Source organism: Gymnoscopelus microlampas, assembly GCF_963454915.1.
Source record: "Gymnoscopelus microlampas genome assembly, chromosome: 6".
NCBI lineage: Eukaryota > Metazoa > Chordata > Actinopteri > Myctophiformes > Myctophidae > Gymnoscopelus > Gymnoscopelus microlampas.
This window is the reverse complement of record NC_139943.1, coordinates 11,000,768-11,015,764: the sequence shown is the minus strand read 5'-3', so window position 1 is coordinate 11,015,764 and position 14,997 is coordinate 11,000,768. Positions and strand designations below refer to the sequence as shown.

At 44.9% G+C, this 14,997-nt stretch overlaps 1 protein-coding gene across 2 annotated transcripts in view; it reads left to right on the top strand.

Annotated features, from left to right (window-relative positions):
* shisal1b (shisa like 1b) overlaps window positions 1–14,997 on the top strand; it is a gene marked incomplete at its 3' end in the record, with an annotated part of 72,208 nt that overhangs the window by 41,335 nt on the left and 15,876 nt on the right. For both annotated transcript variants that reach the window (XM_084059941.1, XM_084059940.1), the window contains exons 2-3: window positions 274–466; window positions 8,845–9,058. In XM_084059941.1, coding sequence (XP_083916067.1) covers window positions 400–466; window positions 8,845–9,058 — 281 coding nt within the window. In that variant the 5' untranslated portion in view covers window positions 274–399. The remainder of the gene's footprint in view (window positions 1–273; window positions 467–8,844; window positions 9,059–14,997) is intronic.

Here is a 14,997-nt window from a genome sequence, read left to right as displayed (position 1 = left end):
TTCCCCTCAACACCTAAACGTCTTTGCCAAAAAATTGCCAATTGTGAGCTTGTAGATCTGCTATTTTTGGCTAAAGTTCTCCTCAGAATATGGACACAAAGATTTGGCAACCCCCCTGTAGTAACTCTGAGGACCCCTTAGGGATGCCGGACCCCTTGTTCAAGACCCCTGCTCTATGAATAAAGGCAGAAAAGTCCCAAAAATATCACACAAAAAAAGAAGAAAATTATCCAAATGTCTTAATCGCCTTCATTTCCGGATATTTATTTTCAGGAGACACACAGCAGCAGCCATGTGAGAGGAGCCGGTGGCAGACAGAGGATGTCCTCGTCCAGATAAAAGCAGAGAAGCTCTCCTCCCTCCTTCCCTCCCTCCTTCCCTCCCTCGGAGGACGGGAAGATGACTGTCACCAACCGGCAGTCCTTCAACGCCCTGATAGTCATCTTCGTCCTGCTGTCCACCGCAGGTCTGTATACGCTGTATACTGTGTCTCTTTCTCCCTTATTTATCTGTTCTGGGAACCATATTCCAGAGGTGGAAAAAGTACTCACGTGTTTTACTTAAGTAAAAGTATCAATACTGCAATGTAGAAATACTCTGTTACAAGTAAAAGTCTGGAATTTAAACATTTGTTGAGTAAAAGTACAAAAGCATTGGTATCAAAATGTACTTAAAGTACAAAATTAAAAGTACTCATTATGCAGAATGGACAATTTTACAAGTTTTCAAATGTATAAAAATCTTTTGAAAATAGCAGCTCACAAGCTCACAAAGCGTCGCATCGCGAGCATTGTGAGTTTGTAGATCGGCTATTTTCAAATGGCTGAAATGTATATAGGGCTGAAGTGGTTAATGTATTGTGGGGAACTGATCAAAGCCAAACACAAAATGCAGGGTACAAGCCCAATGAAGGGTATTTATTCACACCTTTTCTGTATATGGGACCCGCAGGTCCTTGGTAATCCTTTTCAGATAACTTCAAATAATAATGTTCAACTCATAATTCACCCCGGGTCGGGGTATTTTCATGCATCACAATGTCTTTCTTTGGAATCCGTGCGCCTCAGCGTCATCGTCATTTTATCCATGCATTGTGTCGGGTATGTGATTAACTCCCACAGGTTGCCTAGGAGTAAACAAAGAGTATCCTTTTAATACTACGATTCACAAGCATTAACAATGTGCGGGAATAGTGGAGAATATTGCCTTACCGCCTGTAGCACCCGTCCAGTCACCAGGAGAGCCAATGCCAGACTGAGACAGAGTAGCCATACTTGTAGCCAGGTGCCACACCTAACCTGTCGCCGCAGCTGCGCTGAGTTGGGGCTGATTCATGATGGTGAGTGGCAGGTAACGCCCCTCTATGACGCTGCCCAGGCTGGTGCGCTGTCTCTCTGGTCTCACTCTGTCTCTGTCCCATGGCCTCTCCCTGGTGAGGTGCTTACCTGACAGGCGGTATTGTGGCGATACTCCACATATCCCCCCCCTAAGCCCGCCGCTTGGTCCGGGGGCTTCCAGCTCCTCTACTTCATACATTCGAGATAGGGCGTCTGCGTGTGGGATCTCCCTCCCGGGCCGGTGCTCCACCTTAAAACAGTAGTCCTGCAGCTCCAGGAACCACCGCGTCACTCTGGCGTTCCGGTCTTTATTGGTGGCCATCCATTTTAGGGGAGCATGATCTGTAATGAGGGTAAAGGTACGGCCCCACAGGTAGTATCGCAGGTGGTGAATTGCCCATTTCACCGCTAAACACTCTTTTTCTACTGTTGCGTAATTTTTCTCATGGTCTAATAATTTCCTGCTCACGTATGTAATTGGATGTTCCTCTCCATCAAATACCTGTGCGAGGACCGCCCCCAACCCGGTGCCCGACGCGTCTGTGTGGAGGACGAAGGGCCGGCTGAAGTCGGGGGCTTTCAATACTGGCTCCTCACAGAGCGCGCTCTTCAAGGTCTGGAACGCGGCCTCCGTCTCGGCCGTCCAGACGATGTGGTTGGGGCGTTTCTGACATGTTAGCTCATACAGTGGGGCTGCAATAGTAGAGTAGTTTTTCACAAATTTTTGATAATAAGCCATAAGGCCAAGGAACGATTTTACTTGCTTTTTCGTGACAGGTTGGGGCCATTCCCGAATCCGCTCCACTTTACGCGTCTGGGGCCGCACGCACCCTCGTCCGATCGTAAACCCCAGGTAGTCAGTCTCCGTCAGGCCGATGCGGCACTTCTTGGCATTTGCGGTCAGCCCGGCTCGTCTGAGCGCCCCAAGGATGGTGTGGAGGTGCTGCAGATGGAGGCTCCAGCTCGGGCTATGGATCACGATATCGTCTAGGTACGCGGCAGCGTAGTCTCGGTGGGGGCGGAGTACACGGTCCATCAGCCGCTGGAACGTGGCGGGCGCGCCATGGACTCCAAACGGTAGCACCGTGTACTGGAACAGCCCATCGGGCGTGGAGAAGGCCGTCTTCGCCTTGGCCCGGTCCGTCAGCGGCACCTGCCAGTAGCCCTTGGTCAGGTCCAATGTGCTGACGAACCGGGCTGGACCCAGGCGCTCGATCAGTTCATCCACTCGGGGCATCGGGTATGCGTCAAAGGCGGAGACGTCATTCAATTTCCTGAAGTCGTTGCAGAAGCGCAGCGTCCCGTCTGGCTTCGGCACAATCACGATCGGGCTGGACCATGGACTGTACGACTCCTCGATCACTCCTAATTCAATCATCTTGGCCACCTCTTCTTTGATGGCTATTCGTCGGGCTTCTGGGATACGATATGGCCGTTGGCGCACTACCTTCCCCGGGTCCGTGCGGATGTCGTGCCGGATCAGCGTGGTTCGGCCGGGGAGTTCGGAGAATATGTCCCGGTTCCGCCCCAGCAGGTCCTTGATGTCCTGGGTCTGGGCTGGGACGAGGTCTTCTCCGATGGGCACCGGGGGCAGCGTCTGCGCGGGCACGGCGGTCATCAGCGCTGGCAGCGGTAGTCGGGGGGCTGAGATCCACTTTTTCAAGATGTTCACATGGTAGATCTGATGGCCTTTCCGCCTGCCGGGCTGGCTCACCCGATAGTCCACGGGGCCCACCTTCTCCACGACCTCGTAGGGCCCCTGCCACTTTGCGAGGAACTTGCACTCCGAGCTGGGAACCAACACCAGGACCTTCTCTCCCACCTGGAACTCGCGGAGCGTGGCGCCTCGATTATAGGTCCGGGCCTGGTCTCGCTGGGCTTTCTCCATATGTTCTCGTACCAGGGGCCAGATGGTCTTCGCCCGGGCCTGGAGACGCTCCACGTGTTCCACCACACTGCGGTGGGGAGAAGGCTGGCGCTCCCAGGTCTCTTTGGCGATATCCAATAATCCACGGGGCCTCCGGCCATACACAAGCTCAAATGGCGAGAACCCCGTGGACGATTGCGGTACTTCCCTGATGGCGAAGAGCACATACGGAATCAACTGGTCCCAGTCTTTCCCGTCCACATCAGTTAGTTTTTTCAACATTTTTTTAAAAGTCTGGTTAAACCTCTCGACTAAACCATCCGTCTGTGGGTGGTAGACGGAGGTGCGAATACGCTTCACTTTCAGCCATTTATACAATTGTGACATCACTCGGGACATGAAACAGGTGCCTTGATCCGTTAATACCTCTTCAGCTATGCCCACCCGGCTAAATAGCATCAGTAGTTTGTGGGCCACCGCCTTAGCCGAGGCCGCCCGCAGGGGAATGGCCTCGGGATATCGAGTGGCATAATCTAGTATCACTAAAATATAGCGGTGACCGCGACTGGATTTTGGCAATGGGCCCACAATGTCCATGGCAAGGCGTGAAAATGGCACTTCAATTATCGGCATTGGTACAAGCGGGTTATGAAACGTGGGCCGCGGAGCTGTCTTTTGACATTCAGACCAGCCTTTGCAAAAGTCCTCTACTGCCCGTTTAACCCCGGGCCAGTAGAAGCGGGCCAAAATGCGCTCATATGTCTTTTGGCTTCCCAAGTGCGCTCCTAGTTGGTGCGTGTGTCCTAAATATAACACCCGTGACAAATATTCTTTTGGTACAAGTAACTGCTCGACTAGGTCCCCCCCCTTGTCCAACACACCCCGATATAACAAGTCTTTCTTTACAAGGAAGTATGGGTGATTCAACGCACTCACCCCCTCACATTTCTTCCCGTCGATGGCGGCCACGTTCCGGCGCGCCATGTCCAGGTTCGGGACGCTCTCGGCTGGGCTTCTCCTCCCCCGGGCTCTTGGCTGCTTCGGTGCGCGTGGTCCTCATCATGTCCACGCTCACTTGGTGGTTTTCTAAGAGGGCCACGAGTGCCTCCAGTGAGCTTGGACTCACTTGTGAGGCGTATCTCCGGGCGTCAGGCGGCAACGAACGGATACATCGGTCGATCACTAGGCGGTCGATGATAGGTGGATCTCCCCCGGTGGTCAGCCAGCTATGGGCGCTGCGCAGAAGAGCCGCTACCTGCGGCCGGGGTGGAAAGGCCGAGTTGTAGGCCCAGCTGTGGTAGCGCTGCGCTCGAGCGGGGAGGCTGTATCCCTGGGTGGCGAGGATGGCTTCCTTCAGCTTCCTATAATCTCTGGCATCGGCGAGGGTTAAATCCCGGCACACCCGCTGGGCCTCGCCGGTGAGGAACGGGGCCAAGAGCGAGGCCCAGTCTCCGACTGGCCACCTCTCTCTGGCTGCGGTGCGCTCAAACACTTCCAGGTATGCTTCAATATCATCTTCTGGTGTCAATTTGGTGAGTACTTCTCTAGGGGCGCGTGTGCTAGCCACATCACGGCTAATCCTATCAATAAGCTTTTGTACCGCTGTCTGCAAATCGGTTTGGCTCCTCAACAGGGCCGTCAGGGCGTTGGCATGCTCCATGACTTTTTGGGTTTGGCGTGGATCAGTGTGCCCGCATTCTCCACCATATGTGGGGAACTGATCAAAGCCAAACACAAAATGCAGGGTACAAGCCCAATGAAGGGTATTTATTCACACCTTTTCTGTATATGGGACCCGCAGGTCCTTGGTAATCCTTTTCAGATAACTTCAAATAATAATGTTCAACTCATAATTCACCCCGGGTCGGGGTATTTTCATGCATCACAATGTCTTTCTTTGGAATCCGTGCGCCTCAGCGTCATCGTCATTTTATCCATGCATTGTGTCGGGTATGTGATTAACTCCCACAGGTTGCCTAGGAGTAAACAAAGAGTATCCTTTTAATACTACGATTCACAAGCATTAACAATGTGCGGGAATAGTGGAGAATATTGCCTTACCGCCTGTAGCACCCGTCCAGTCACCAGGAGAGCCAATGCCAGACTGAGACAGAGTAGCCATACTTGTAGCCAGGTGCCACACCTAACCTGTCGCCGCAGCTGCGCTGAGTTGGGGCTGATTCATGATGGTGAGTGGCAGGTAACGCCCCTCTATGACGCTGCCCAGGCTGGTGCGCTGTCTCTCTGGTCTCACTCTGTCTCTGTCCCATGGCCTCTCCCTGGTGAGGTGCTTACCTGACAGGCGGTATTGTGGCGATACTCCACAGTATGTATTGTAATAATAATCAAAATCTACAAAGTAATAACTAGCAACAAAAGTTTTCAAATTGTAGTAAAATTGGAGTACAAGTAGTATAATATTTGCCTCTGAAATGTAGTGGAGTAGAAGTAAAAGTATTGAAATTTGAAAAGTAAAAAATACCTCAAAATTGTACAGTACATGAGTGAATTTACTTAGTTACTTTACACCACTGGTTCTGGGAACCATATTCCCATCGTACAATATTTGAACATTCACATAGAAGAGGTATTATTCATCTAATTATAATTTCGCAGTCTATTTTGAGGGCTTCTTCATGCAAAAACCTCTAACCATGCCAGTGTCATGCGCTCCCCATTCAGCCAATACAAGCGAACAGCCAGTCCCAATTTACTGTAACAGTAAAGTGTAACTTGCCTGCCCTTGCCTCTCATTCTTTTCAGCTCTGAGGGTTGTAAATGTAACCTTTTACTGTATCCTAAAAACTCGAGAGGTGTTAATGTAATTAACGAGATGGGCTGAGTTTACAACGGGTGCCTCGACCAAAAGCAGCTGTTTCTCATCTAACAAGCTGGAGACTCACCCCGCCACCTCCTCCCCCTCGCAAACCTTTAAGTCGTGCATCATTAGAGCACTTTATGGTCCAGTTCCGATGCTGAAGTGCTTCGCTTCCTTATTGCCAATTTCACCTCGCCCATAACCGCTGACCCCTCCCCTCGTGAGCGCCAAAGGATTTATGATTCGGGGCAAATCTGAGACGGAGAAAAATAAATATGTCTATGATCTGAACTGATTTACCATTTTATTGGCTGTAGCCTACAGCAATTTAAAAGAACAAAAAGTGTGTTAGCCAAGACAGAGTCTAGTACTGAACACGTATAGGCCCGTGCTGTATAGTCTTACTACAACCTATTATGTTGGATGACCTTGCAGCTTGTCGATGCAAAACTGGAATGGAGCAGAGTTTTCCCCTCGCTACGAAACGTTTCCTCGACTTTTAAATCAACCTATATGCTTCATTACCACTTTCTCTGGTTTTCAGTCTACCTCACTATTTAAAAGGAAACTCTGTCAATTAGAGTTGACAAAAGGCAAGCCGGCCGGTGCCTTGTTGAGAATGTGTCGGCGTGCCAAAGCTCATTATAACCTGACGGTGCTCGCTGCTTTCAAAAGCCAATCTGTCTCTGACAGAGACTATAGGAAAGCTCCCAGCCACTTTCTCTTTGGCTGACTTAAGCCCCGAATGACAGCACGACGCTTTCCTTCTTGACACTTCTATTATAATATGGAAATAAAGGAAAGACACACTGAGCAAAGACAAAAGCAAATTAACTTGAATTTACTTGAAACATATTCAACGTAACAGTGTTGTTATCTACAGTATACATTTTACACAGGGGTAATGCTGGCTTGTGGTGTACATTGTTGTCAAAATTCTATTTTGCCATGGACTTACAAAATGAGTAGACAACCGCATAAAGAGCTATCCCTAAATGACCGTTACAGGTCTGCAACTCTGATGGGGGTCCTTGAAAATAAAAAAAGTTTGAGAACCACTGTTCTAGTGGACCCCTAGTGTGCCATGGTGTCATAGTAAATCAGTGTCATACATATTCTGAAGAAACCTGGAGACTGACATTCAGTAATTGGGTCTTATGATCAAAATAAGAATATTATAATGGTGTGTAAAAACAAAATCTAGAATTTTCCACGGAAGAGGCCATGGCAAATTTGTGTATGGACATATGTGACCAAATTTGACTGGGAGACAGTCATCTAGCATGACCCTGCATATTCAACGTAAAAGTGTTGTTACCTACATGTGACATGGACAGTGAAGGAAATAAGAAAGCATAATTATGCAACATATCATTAATAAATTGACAATAGATCACACTGAAAGAATCTCAAAAGAAAATGAATCAGAACAAAAACATGCACAACAGGTGACAATAGTGTCTTTGTGCATATATGTGTGTGCATGTACACATATTGTCTGCATATATGAGTATTCAGTGGTGGAAAAAGTAACATTTGTTGCTTAAGTAAAAGTATCAATACTGCAATGTAGAAATACTCTGTTACAAGTAAAAGTCTGGAATTAAAGATTTACTTGAACAAAAGTACAAAAGTATTGGTATCAAAATGTACTTAATGTACCAAAAGTAGAAAGTACTCATTATGCACAAAGTCCCATTTCACAAGTTTTCAAATGTGTAAAACGTATAAAAATAGCAGATCAACAAGCTCACAATGTGTCGTATCGTGACGCATTGTGATTCGGCAATTTTCAAATGGCCCAAATGTATATAGGGCTGAAGTGGCTAATGTATGTTTTGTAATAATAATCTATATCTACAAAGAAACTAAACTGAAGTTTTCAAATGAATGTAGTGGAGTAAAAGTACAATATTTGGATCCGAGATATAGTGGAGTGCAAGTAAAAGTATTGGACATTGGAAATACTCAAGTAAAGTATACATAATAATAATAAACAATTTTACTTAAGTACAGTACTTAAGTAAATGTACTTGGTTATTTTCCACCACTGGTAGCCTATCGGGGCAAGGCGAAACACAACACAAGGACACTACAATATATATATATTGCCGCTATGCTCAAGCGCCTGTCTAATTTATCTTCAGAGGAAGATTCATTCCAGCCCTGATTGCTAGCAACAGAATGTGAAAGGATGCCACACGGAAGAACCCCCTGTGTGTTTATGAGACAGTGGAACAAGCGCTTTTAGTCTTGGATCATCGTGACACGTGTGTTAACCATCACCAGCAGCCCCGTAAATTGACACTCATTATGGCTGGTCCGTTCCGCTGACAGATTAGTAATTGGTGATTATCTGCAGCAGCCACAGCTGCCAAATGATGTTTCAGTGATTTCAATTACAGAGAGGAAAAGCATCTTGGGTTGCCAGATTCAATACTTATCCTCTCGATTCACAGTAATGCTTCAAAATGAAATTAGACGACATTCCTGTTGTGGTTTCCATAGTTTGGTTGTATTACAGGGTGAAATGCAGTCCAATTCAATTGTCTCCTTGATGGAGAGGATACTGTTGTCCATTGATGACCGCCATATGGTTCTCTGATGGCATCTGGCAGCTGGTTTAGAAAGACAATGTCCAATAATCCCAAATAAGCGAACCAATATGTGCATGAGTAATATCGAGGCACATGTACTGGAAACTACCTAACATTAAGTAAGACAATAAAAATAGACAATCATGAGTTGCTGGCTATATATTCTTGTGGTTTTTATCAGTGTTTGAAACAAAGATTAATTTTATATTCTTTCCTCTGTCACAGCCTTCTCTGCTCATTACCGAGTGTGTGAACCGTACTCCGACCACAAGGGGCGCTACCACTTCGGCTTCCACTGCCCGCGCCTCTCGGACAACAAGACCTACATGTTCTGCTGCCACCACAACAACACGGCCTTCAAGTACTGCTGCAATGACACCGAGTTCCAGACAGTCATGCAGATCAACCTCACCACCACCTCAGATGGCTACGCACACAAGTAAGACCAAAGTAAAAACAAGGAAAAGTCCGGAATTCAAAATGTACTTGATTTAAAAGTACCAAAGTATTGGCATCAAAATGCACTTAAAGTACCAAAAGTAATGAGTACTCAATATGCAGAATGTCCTATTTCGCAAGTGTTCAAAATGTATGAAAATCTTTTGAAGATTGCAGATCTACAACGTGTCGCAAAGCTTCGGCTATTTTCAAATAGCCGAAGAATATAGGGATAAAGTGGTTAATGCATGTTTTGTCATAATAACACGAATCTACAAAGTAACTACTTACTAAAGTTTGTGGAGTAAAAAGTACAATATTTGCCTCTGAGATGTAGTGGCGTAGAAGTAAAAAAGAATCCAGTAAAGATAAAACTCCTCAAATTTGTACTCAAATACAGTACTAGAGTACATGTCCACCAATGCGTAGACCCTCACTTTACAATGCTCTTTGCACAAGAGACAAGGCGCCAGTGTCTCTTCAGCCATGAATTCTACCACAACATCTACAGCAACCATGTTTGACATGTTGTGTCAGCTGGCCGTATATCAGCCTCATGGCTAATAATGTTATCAGTATAAGTGAATGAACGAATGAATTTATTTGGTGATAAAAGGAAAGAGCACATCAGCACTTCCATGATGACATCAACAACACACAATATCACAGAGGATAAAAATACAATAAAGCCCCATGGGTTATTTCCATTGTGGTCCTCTAAAAGTCTGGTGATCATTGGTTGTGTTATTACAATGTAACCACATCATCCTGTCATATAATTAAAGGTAGGGTAAGTGATATCGTTTGGTAATTATTATTATTTTTTGTTAAAAAGGTTAAAGTACTATATTCTGATAGTAATCATTGCTACAGAGCGTTTGTTCGGTCACAGGGGTCTCTCCAGCTGTTTAGTTAACAGAATATAATACATTTTCAGGTAGGTGACAACATTTAAGAGCCAATCAGGAGAGACCACTGAAAATGCATTTTCTGTTTAATAAAGAGCTGGAGAGACATGGGAGACTCCTTTTACTAGAATATAGAGCTATTTAACACTTATTTTAACCAAAGTAAATCACTTACCCTACCTTTAAATCATAATTGAGTAATTACAATGGAGAGCAGCATTTTGTTTTATACAAGACCTAATAAAAATGAAACAGAATTACATTAGAAAATAAAATAGACAAATAGCAAAAATAGATATATGATAAAAGTCTGTGTCCCGCTGGCCTCACCGCTGCTTATGAGCAGTTACAACAAGCACACGCTTTTGCAGGGACGTCACGGGCTCTGAGAAGGTGGGGGGGATGGACTTTCGGTGGACTATTACTATACCCCTTATTTTACACTTTGGCTATTCAAAAATAGCAGATATACAAGCTCATAGCGCGGCATGAGCTTGTAGATCTGCTATTTTTTTTAAATCGTGAAAAACATTTGTAACTGTCAGATGTAAACAAATTTTGTATTTTCAAAATTTTGCGGTTTTTGGGCGGATTTTGTTAGTTTTTTTTTCGTGTTTTGGTTACTTTATTTCGGTTTTAGGGTTAGGGTTAGGTTATTTAATTCTTATTTTTGCCTGATTTTACCGATTTATTATCAAAAACTATATATATATTTTTTATTTTTTCAAAAAGTGGGGGGTATGAAATCACGGATCTGTGAGAGTGAGGGTGTCGCGTCGTACACACAGTGAATGGTCGTGACGCCCCTGCGCTTTTGTACAAATCCAGGTCACGCCATCAGAAATATTGTACGTTCAGGGTGACATTTGAATACCGTGTTGAAGAAGCAAGGTGAAACACAATTTCTTGTCTCCCACTCAGAGATGACATTTCCCTCAACGAGGTTGAAAAAAGAGCCTGTTGTTGCTAACTGGCTTGGTGTGCTGCAGGGCAGGCTCCCCTGACAATATCACACTTATTGGCATCATCTGTCTGCCACACTGATCTCTACCAGCGGAGACATTCAACAGCTCCACAACGAGGAGCAGACGCTGAAGGCATTCGTTCTGGGTCGAGGACACCCTGACATCATGCCAGTTCAAAGGACACATGCACGTGTCGAGTGTAGGCTTTATAGCAGTGGTGGATTTTTTTACTTACTGTAAGTAAAAGTATCAATACTGCGGTGTAGAAATACTCTGTTACAAGTAAAAGTCCGGTAATCAAAATGTACTTGAGTAAAAGTACAAAAGTATTGGTATCAAAATGTACATAAAGTACCAAAAGTAAAAGGACTCATTGTGCAGAATGTCCCATTTCACAAGTTCAAAATGTATTAAAACATCTTTTGAAAATAGCAGATCTACAAGCTCACAATGTGTCGCGTCGCAATGTATAGGGCTGAAGTGGTTAATGTATGTTTTGTGATAATAATCTAAATCAGCAAAGTAACTAAAGTTGTCAAATAATTGTAATGGAGTAAAGGTACAATACTTGCCTCGGAGATGTAGTGGAGTAGAAGTAAAAGTATTGGAAATGGGAAATACTCCAGTAAAGTGAAAAATCCTCAAAAGTGTACTTAAGTACAGCACTTGAGTAAATGTACTTAGTTACTTTACACCACTGCTTTATAGTAACTTGAAATATACAGTGCAGGACACACCAGTGGTTATTCAGAAACTTGCAGGTTTGATTCCCACTTTGTCTAAATGAAAATCAATTGTAGTACTCTACAGTACTATGGAATATTATATTTAAGCAATGATACAGGACACATTGTGCTATATCAGGATTATATCATGACTATACGGGTGTTTGTTGTCTTGACACGGGGTTGAGTACCTTAAACACCTAGAAGCAAAGACGTGATAGGAACATGGCCTCAACATTGTTTTTACAACACAATTACCAACTAAACGAAAGAATCGGAATCATGTGGATCTTGGGATTCACTTAGGAACTGCATGGCTCCTAAGTGGATCTCAGACTTCATGCCTTGCGTAGCCAGACTATATCACTGCGTGGATATGAGTCTGGTGCTTCCATGAGGACGTTTTTTGGGGGGGCGGGATCAAAACAATGGCCCTCGACCAGTGGCGTGCACAGACATTTTGAGGGGCAGGTGCTCATGTAAATTATACTTTTTTTTGTTTACTTGGTCTGCTCTTTTTTCCCTCTACACCTATACCTCTTTGCCAAAAATAGCCGATCTACAAGCCCACAACGCCTCGCAGCACGAGGCGTTGTGGGCTTGTAGATCTGCTATTTTTGGCTACAGTTCTCCTCAGAAAAGGGATGCTAGGTTTCGAGTGGTTATGGTAAAAAGAAAAATCATATCACATAAAGATTTGGTGGACCCCCTGTAGTAACTCTGAGGACCCCCTAGGGGTCCCGGACCCCCTGTTGAAGACCCCTGCTAAACTGAAACTTTTTTTTTTCTTCTTTTCAAAAGGGCACTTCTGGTCAAGAGGGCAAAGGGCAGGTGCTGTAGCACCACCTAGAGTCTATCTGTGCACGTCCCTGCCCTCGACGCAATTGGTTAGACCTACAACCAACTACCAATTACAGTCTCTCATATTTGAATACTGGGCCCCTGATTGTTCACCCACGTCTTCTGGAGCAGGAAATGGATTCTCTATGGAGCGGTGCCAGACCCAAATCGCAGAGTGCAATTTTTTTTTGCACTCGCAGATTCGTCTGGTCCCAGGCTATACATGTGGCCAGCCTGCCTTCATGTGGCCAGCCTGTCGTATCTCTGATATGGCTCCAAATTTGGACACGGTTTCAGCCCAAAATCAGAGACCCTTTCACTTCCATTACAGAATGATGAAAGTTAAATAATTAAGAAAGTAAAAACATGTGTGAAAGAAATTGGCGGAGGTACATTCTGCGGCCTTCTGGCAGCGTGCATACACAGTTTGGCCCTGATCGATCTGGCAGTTCGCAAAATTAGCCACACACACACACACACACACACACGCACACGCACACACACACACGCGCACACACACACACACGCGCACACACACATCACGCCACAACGTCAATGAGCGCCTATGAGGAGTTCCAATTCCACCACATTTTTAACAATCTATTATTCAGTAACGGACGTATACTGTATTCTGTGCACAAACACACTCGCTCAGGACTATTGAGTGCTGAGCTGCTGAGTAAAGGACAGACACAGAAATAGAAATGTGCCCTTCGCCTTCGGTGTGGCTTCGGGGGGTTCTCAGGGGGAGACTGTGGTGACAAAGGCATGGCTCTCTCTCCTAACCCATTAAGACCGGGAACGCATATACTGTGTCATTTTAGCAACACAGTCTCACTCCCAAGAAGGCACATATTGCCTTTTGGTCAGGAATTCTATGAATGTCTATGAGTGACCCTGGAAGGCGCATATTGTATATATCGGCCCTGGGTGACACATAGTGCCTTCCTGGGGTTCTGACCAAAAGGCAATATGTGCCTTCTTGGGAGTGAGACTGTGTTGCATTTTAGATGTTTAGCTATAACCATTATTTTATACTTTGGGCTATTCAATTCAAGATTTTTCAATAATAGCAGACCTACAAGCTCGTAGCGCGGCACTCGGTGCCGCGCTACGAGCTTGTAGTTCTGCTATTATTGAAAAATCTTGAACATTTGTGTTGAATACATATATATTTTTTGAAACAACATTTTTAACTCAAATCTTTGCTTCTGGGGGGGGTCCCTGGAACAACATATTTTGATGGGGATCGGCGGTCAAAAACATATCATTTTGGGGGGGTCCTTGACAAGAAAAACTTTGAGCACCACTGATATAGCAACAATATTTTTTTCAGAAAAATCTAGACATTTTGTTGAGACATTAATTTGCACAAAGTTTCACGATTTTTCAAAAATAGCAGATCTACAAGCTCATAGCGCGACACTCAGTGCGGCGCTACAAGCTTGTATATTTGCTATTTTTGAATAGCCCAAAGAAATCTTCATCAAAATGACACAGATGCGTTTCCTGGGTCTTAATGGGCTAATGCCCTCACAGCGTGGCTCAACGGTCTCGGACTCGGTTCGCGCTGCCCTGCGGCATGTCGTTGTGTGTTTCGTTTAGTGGCAGACAGCCTGTTGGGAGGGCCGTTTCATACTGCTTCAGTGGACAGTTAGTGGGATGTATAAAGGCTGCTATTTTTCGTGGACTAGAGTGTCAAACTTTCTGAAGAGCTGTCATTCTATAACCTTGGGCAGCACTTAGCACTTTAACAGCTCTATGGCTATTCAAAATAAAAACCAAGGGAATGATGTGATCCTTGAGGACTGATGGTTGATGGTTGGCTAACAGTTTCACTCAGGTATTACTTTTATTTTACAGTGTGTATAGCAGTGGTTTTAAAAGGATTTCAGGGACTCTCTGGGTTCCTTAGGGGGGTCTAAATTGACCCTTACAAGTATGTAACTCAGACAGTGTACAAATGGAACCAAATGGACCCTAACGGGTCCATTTGGTTCCATTTGTACACTGTCTGAGTTAAGGGTAGTCCTTGAAATGTAAACGTTTGAGAACCATTGGTGTATAGTCACATTGATAATACTGTCACTCCCCCTATATACATACTGTACAGTAAGGGAACACAATTTTGGAAGTGTGCTCTATTAGAGGCCTCGCAACATGTGATTTAAAGGAGTAGTTCACCCCAAAAAATCACTTACTTTCTATCAATCGCACATCCCATAAAGCCTTGAATTCATGGGGATTCTTTGGTTTCTGTGGCATTTCTAAGCCAATTATTTGATGAACGGCGGAGTCTCTGGTAGGAGACTCAATGGAGAGTCTTTGAGTCTCCTACCAGAGACTCCACCGGTCATCAAATTATTGGCTTAGCAAAAAATCCCCATAATTGTTTGGGTGAACTACTCATTTAAGTTTGGTGTTGATTGGACAACATGTTCATGATATTGCATTCTTGTTAAATATGCCAAATACACAAGCTGTGGAAGCCAAGTATAGCTA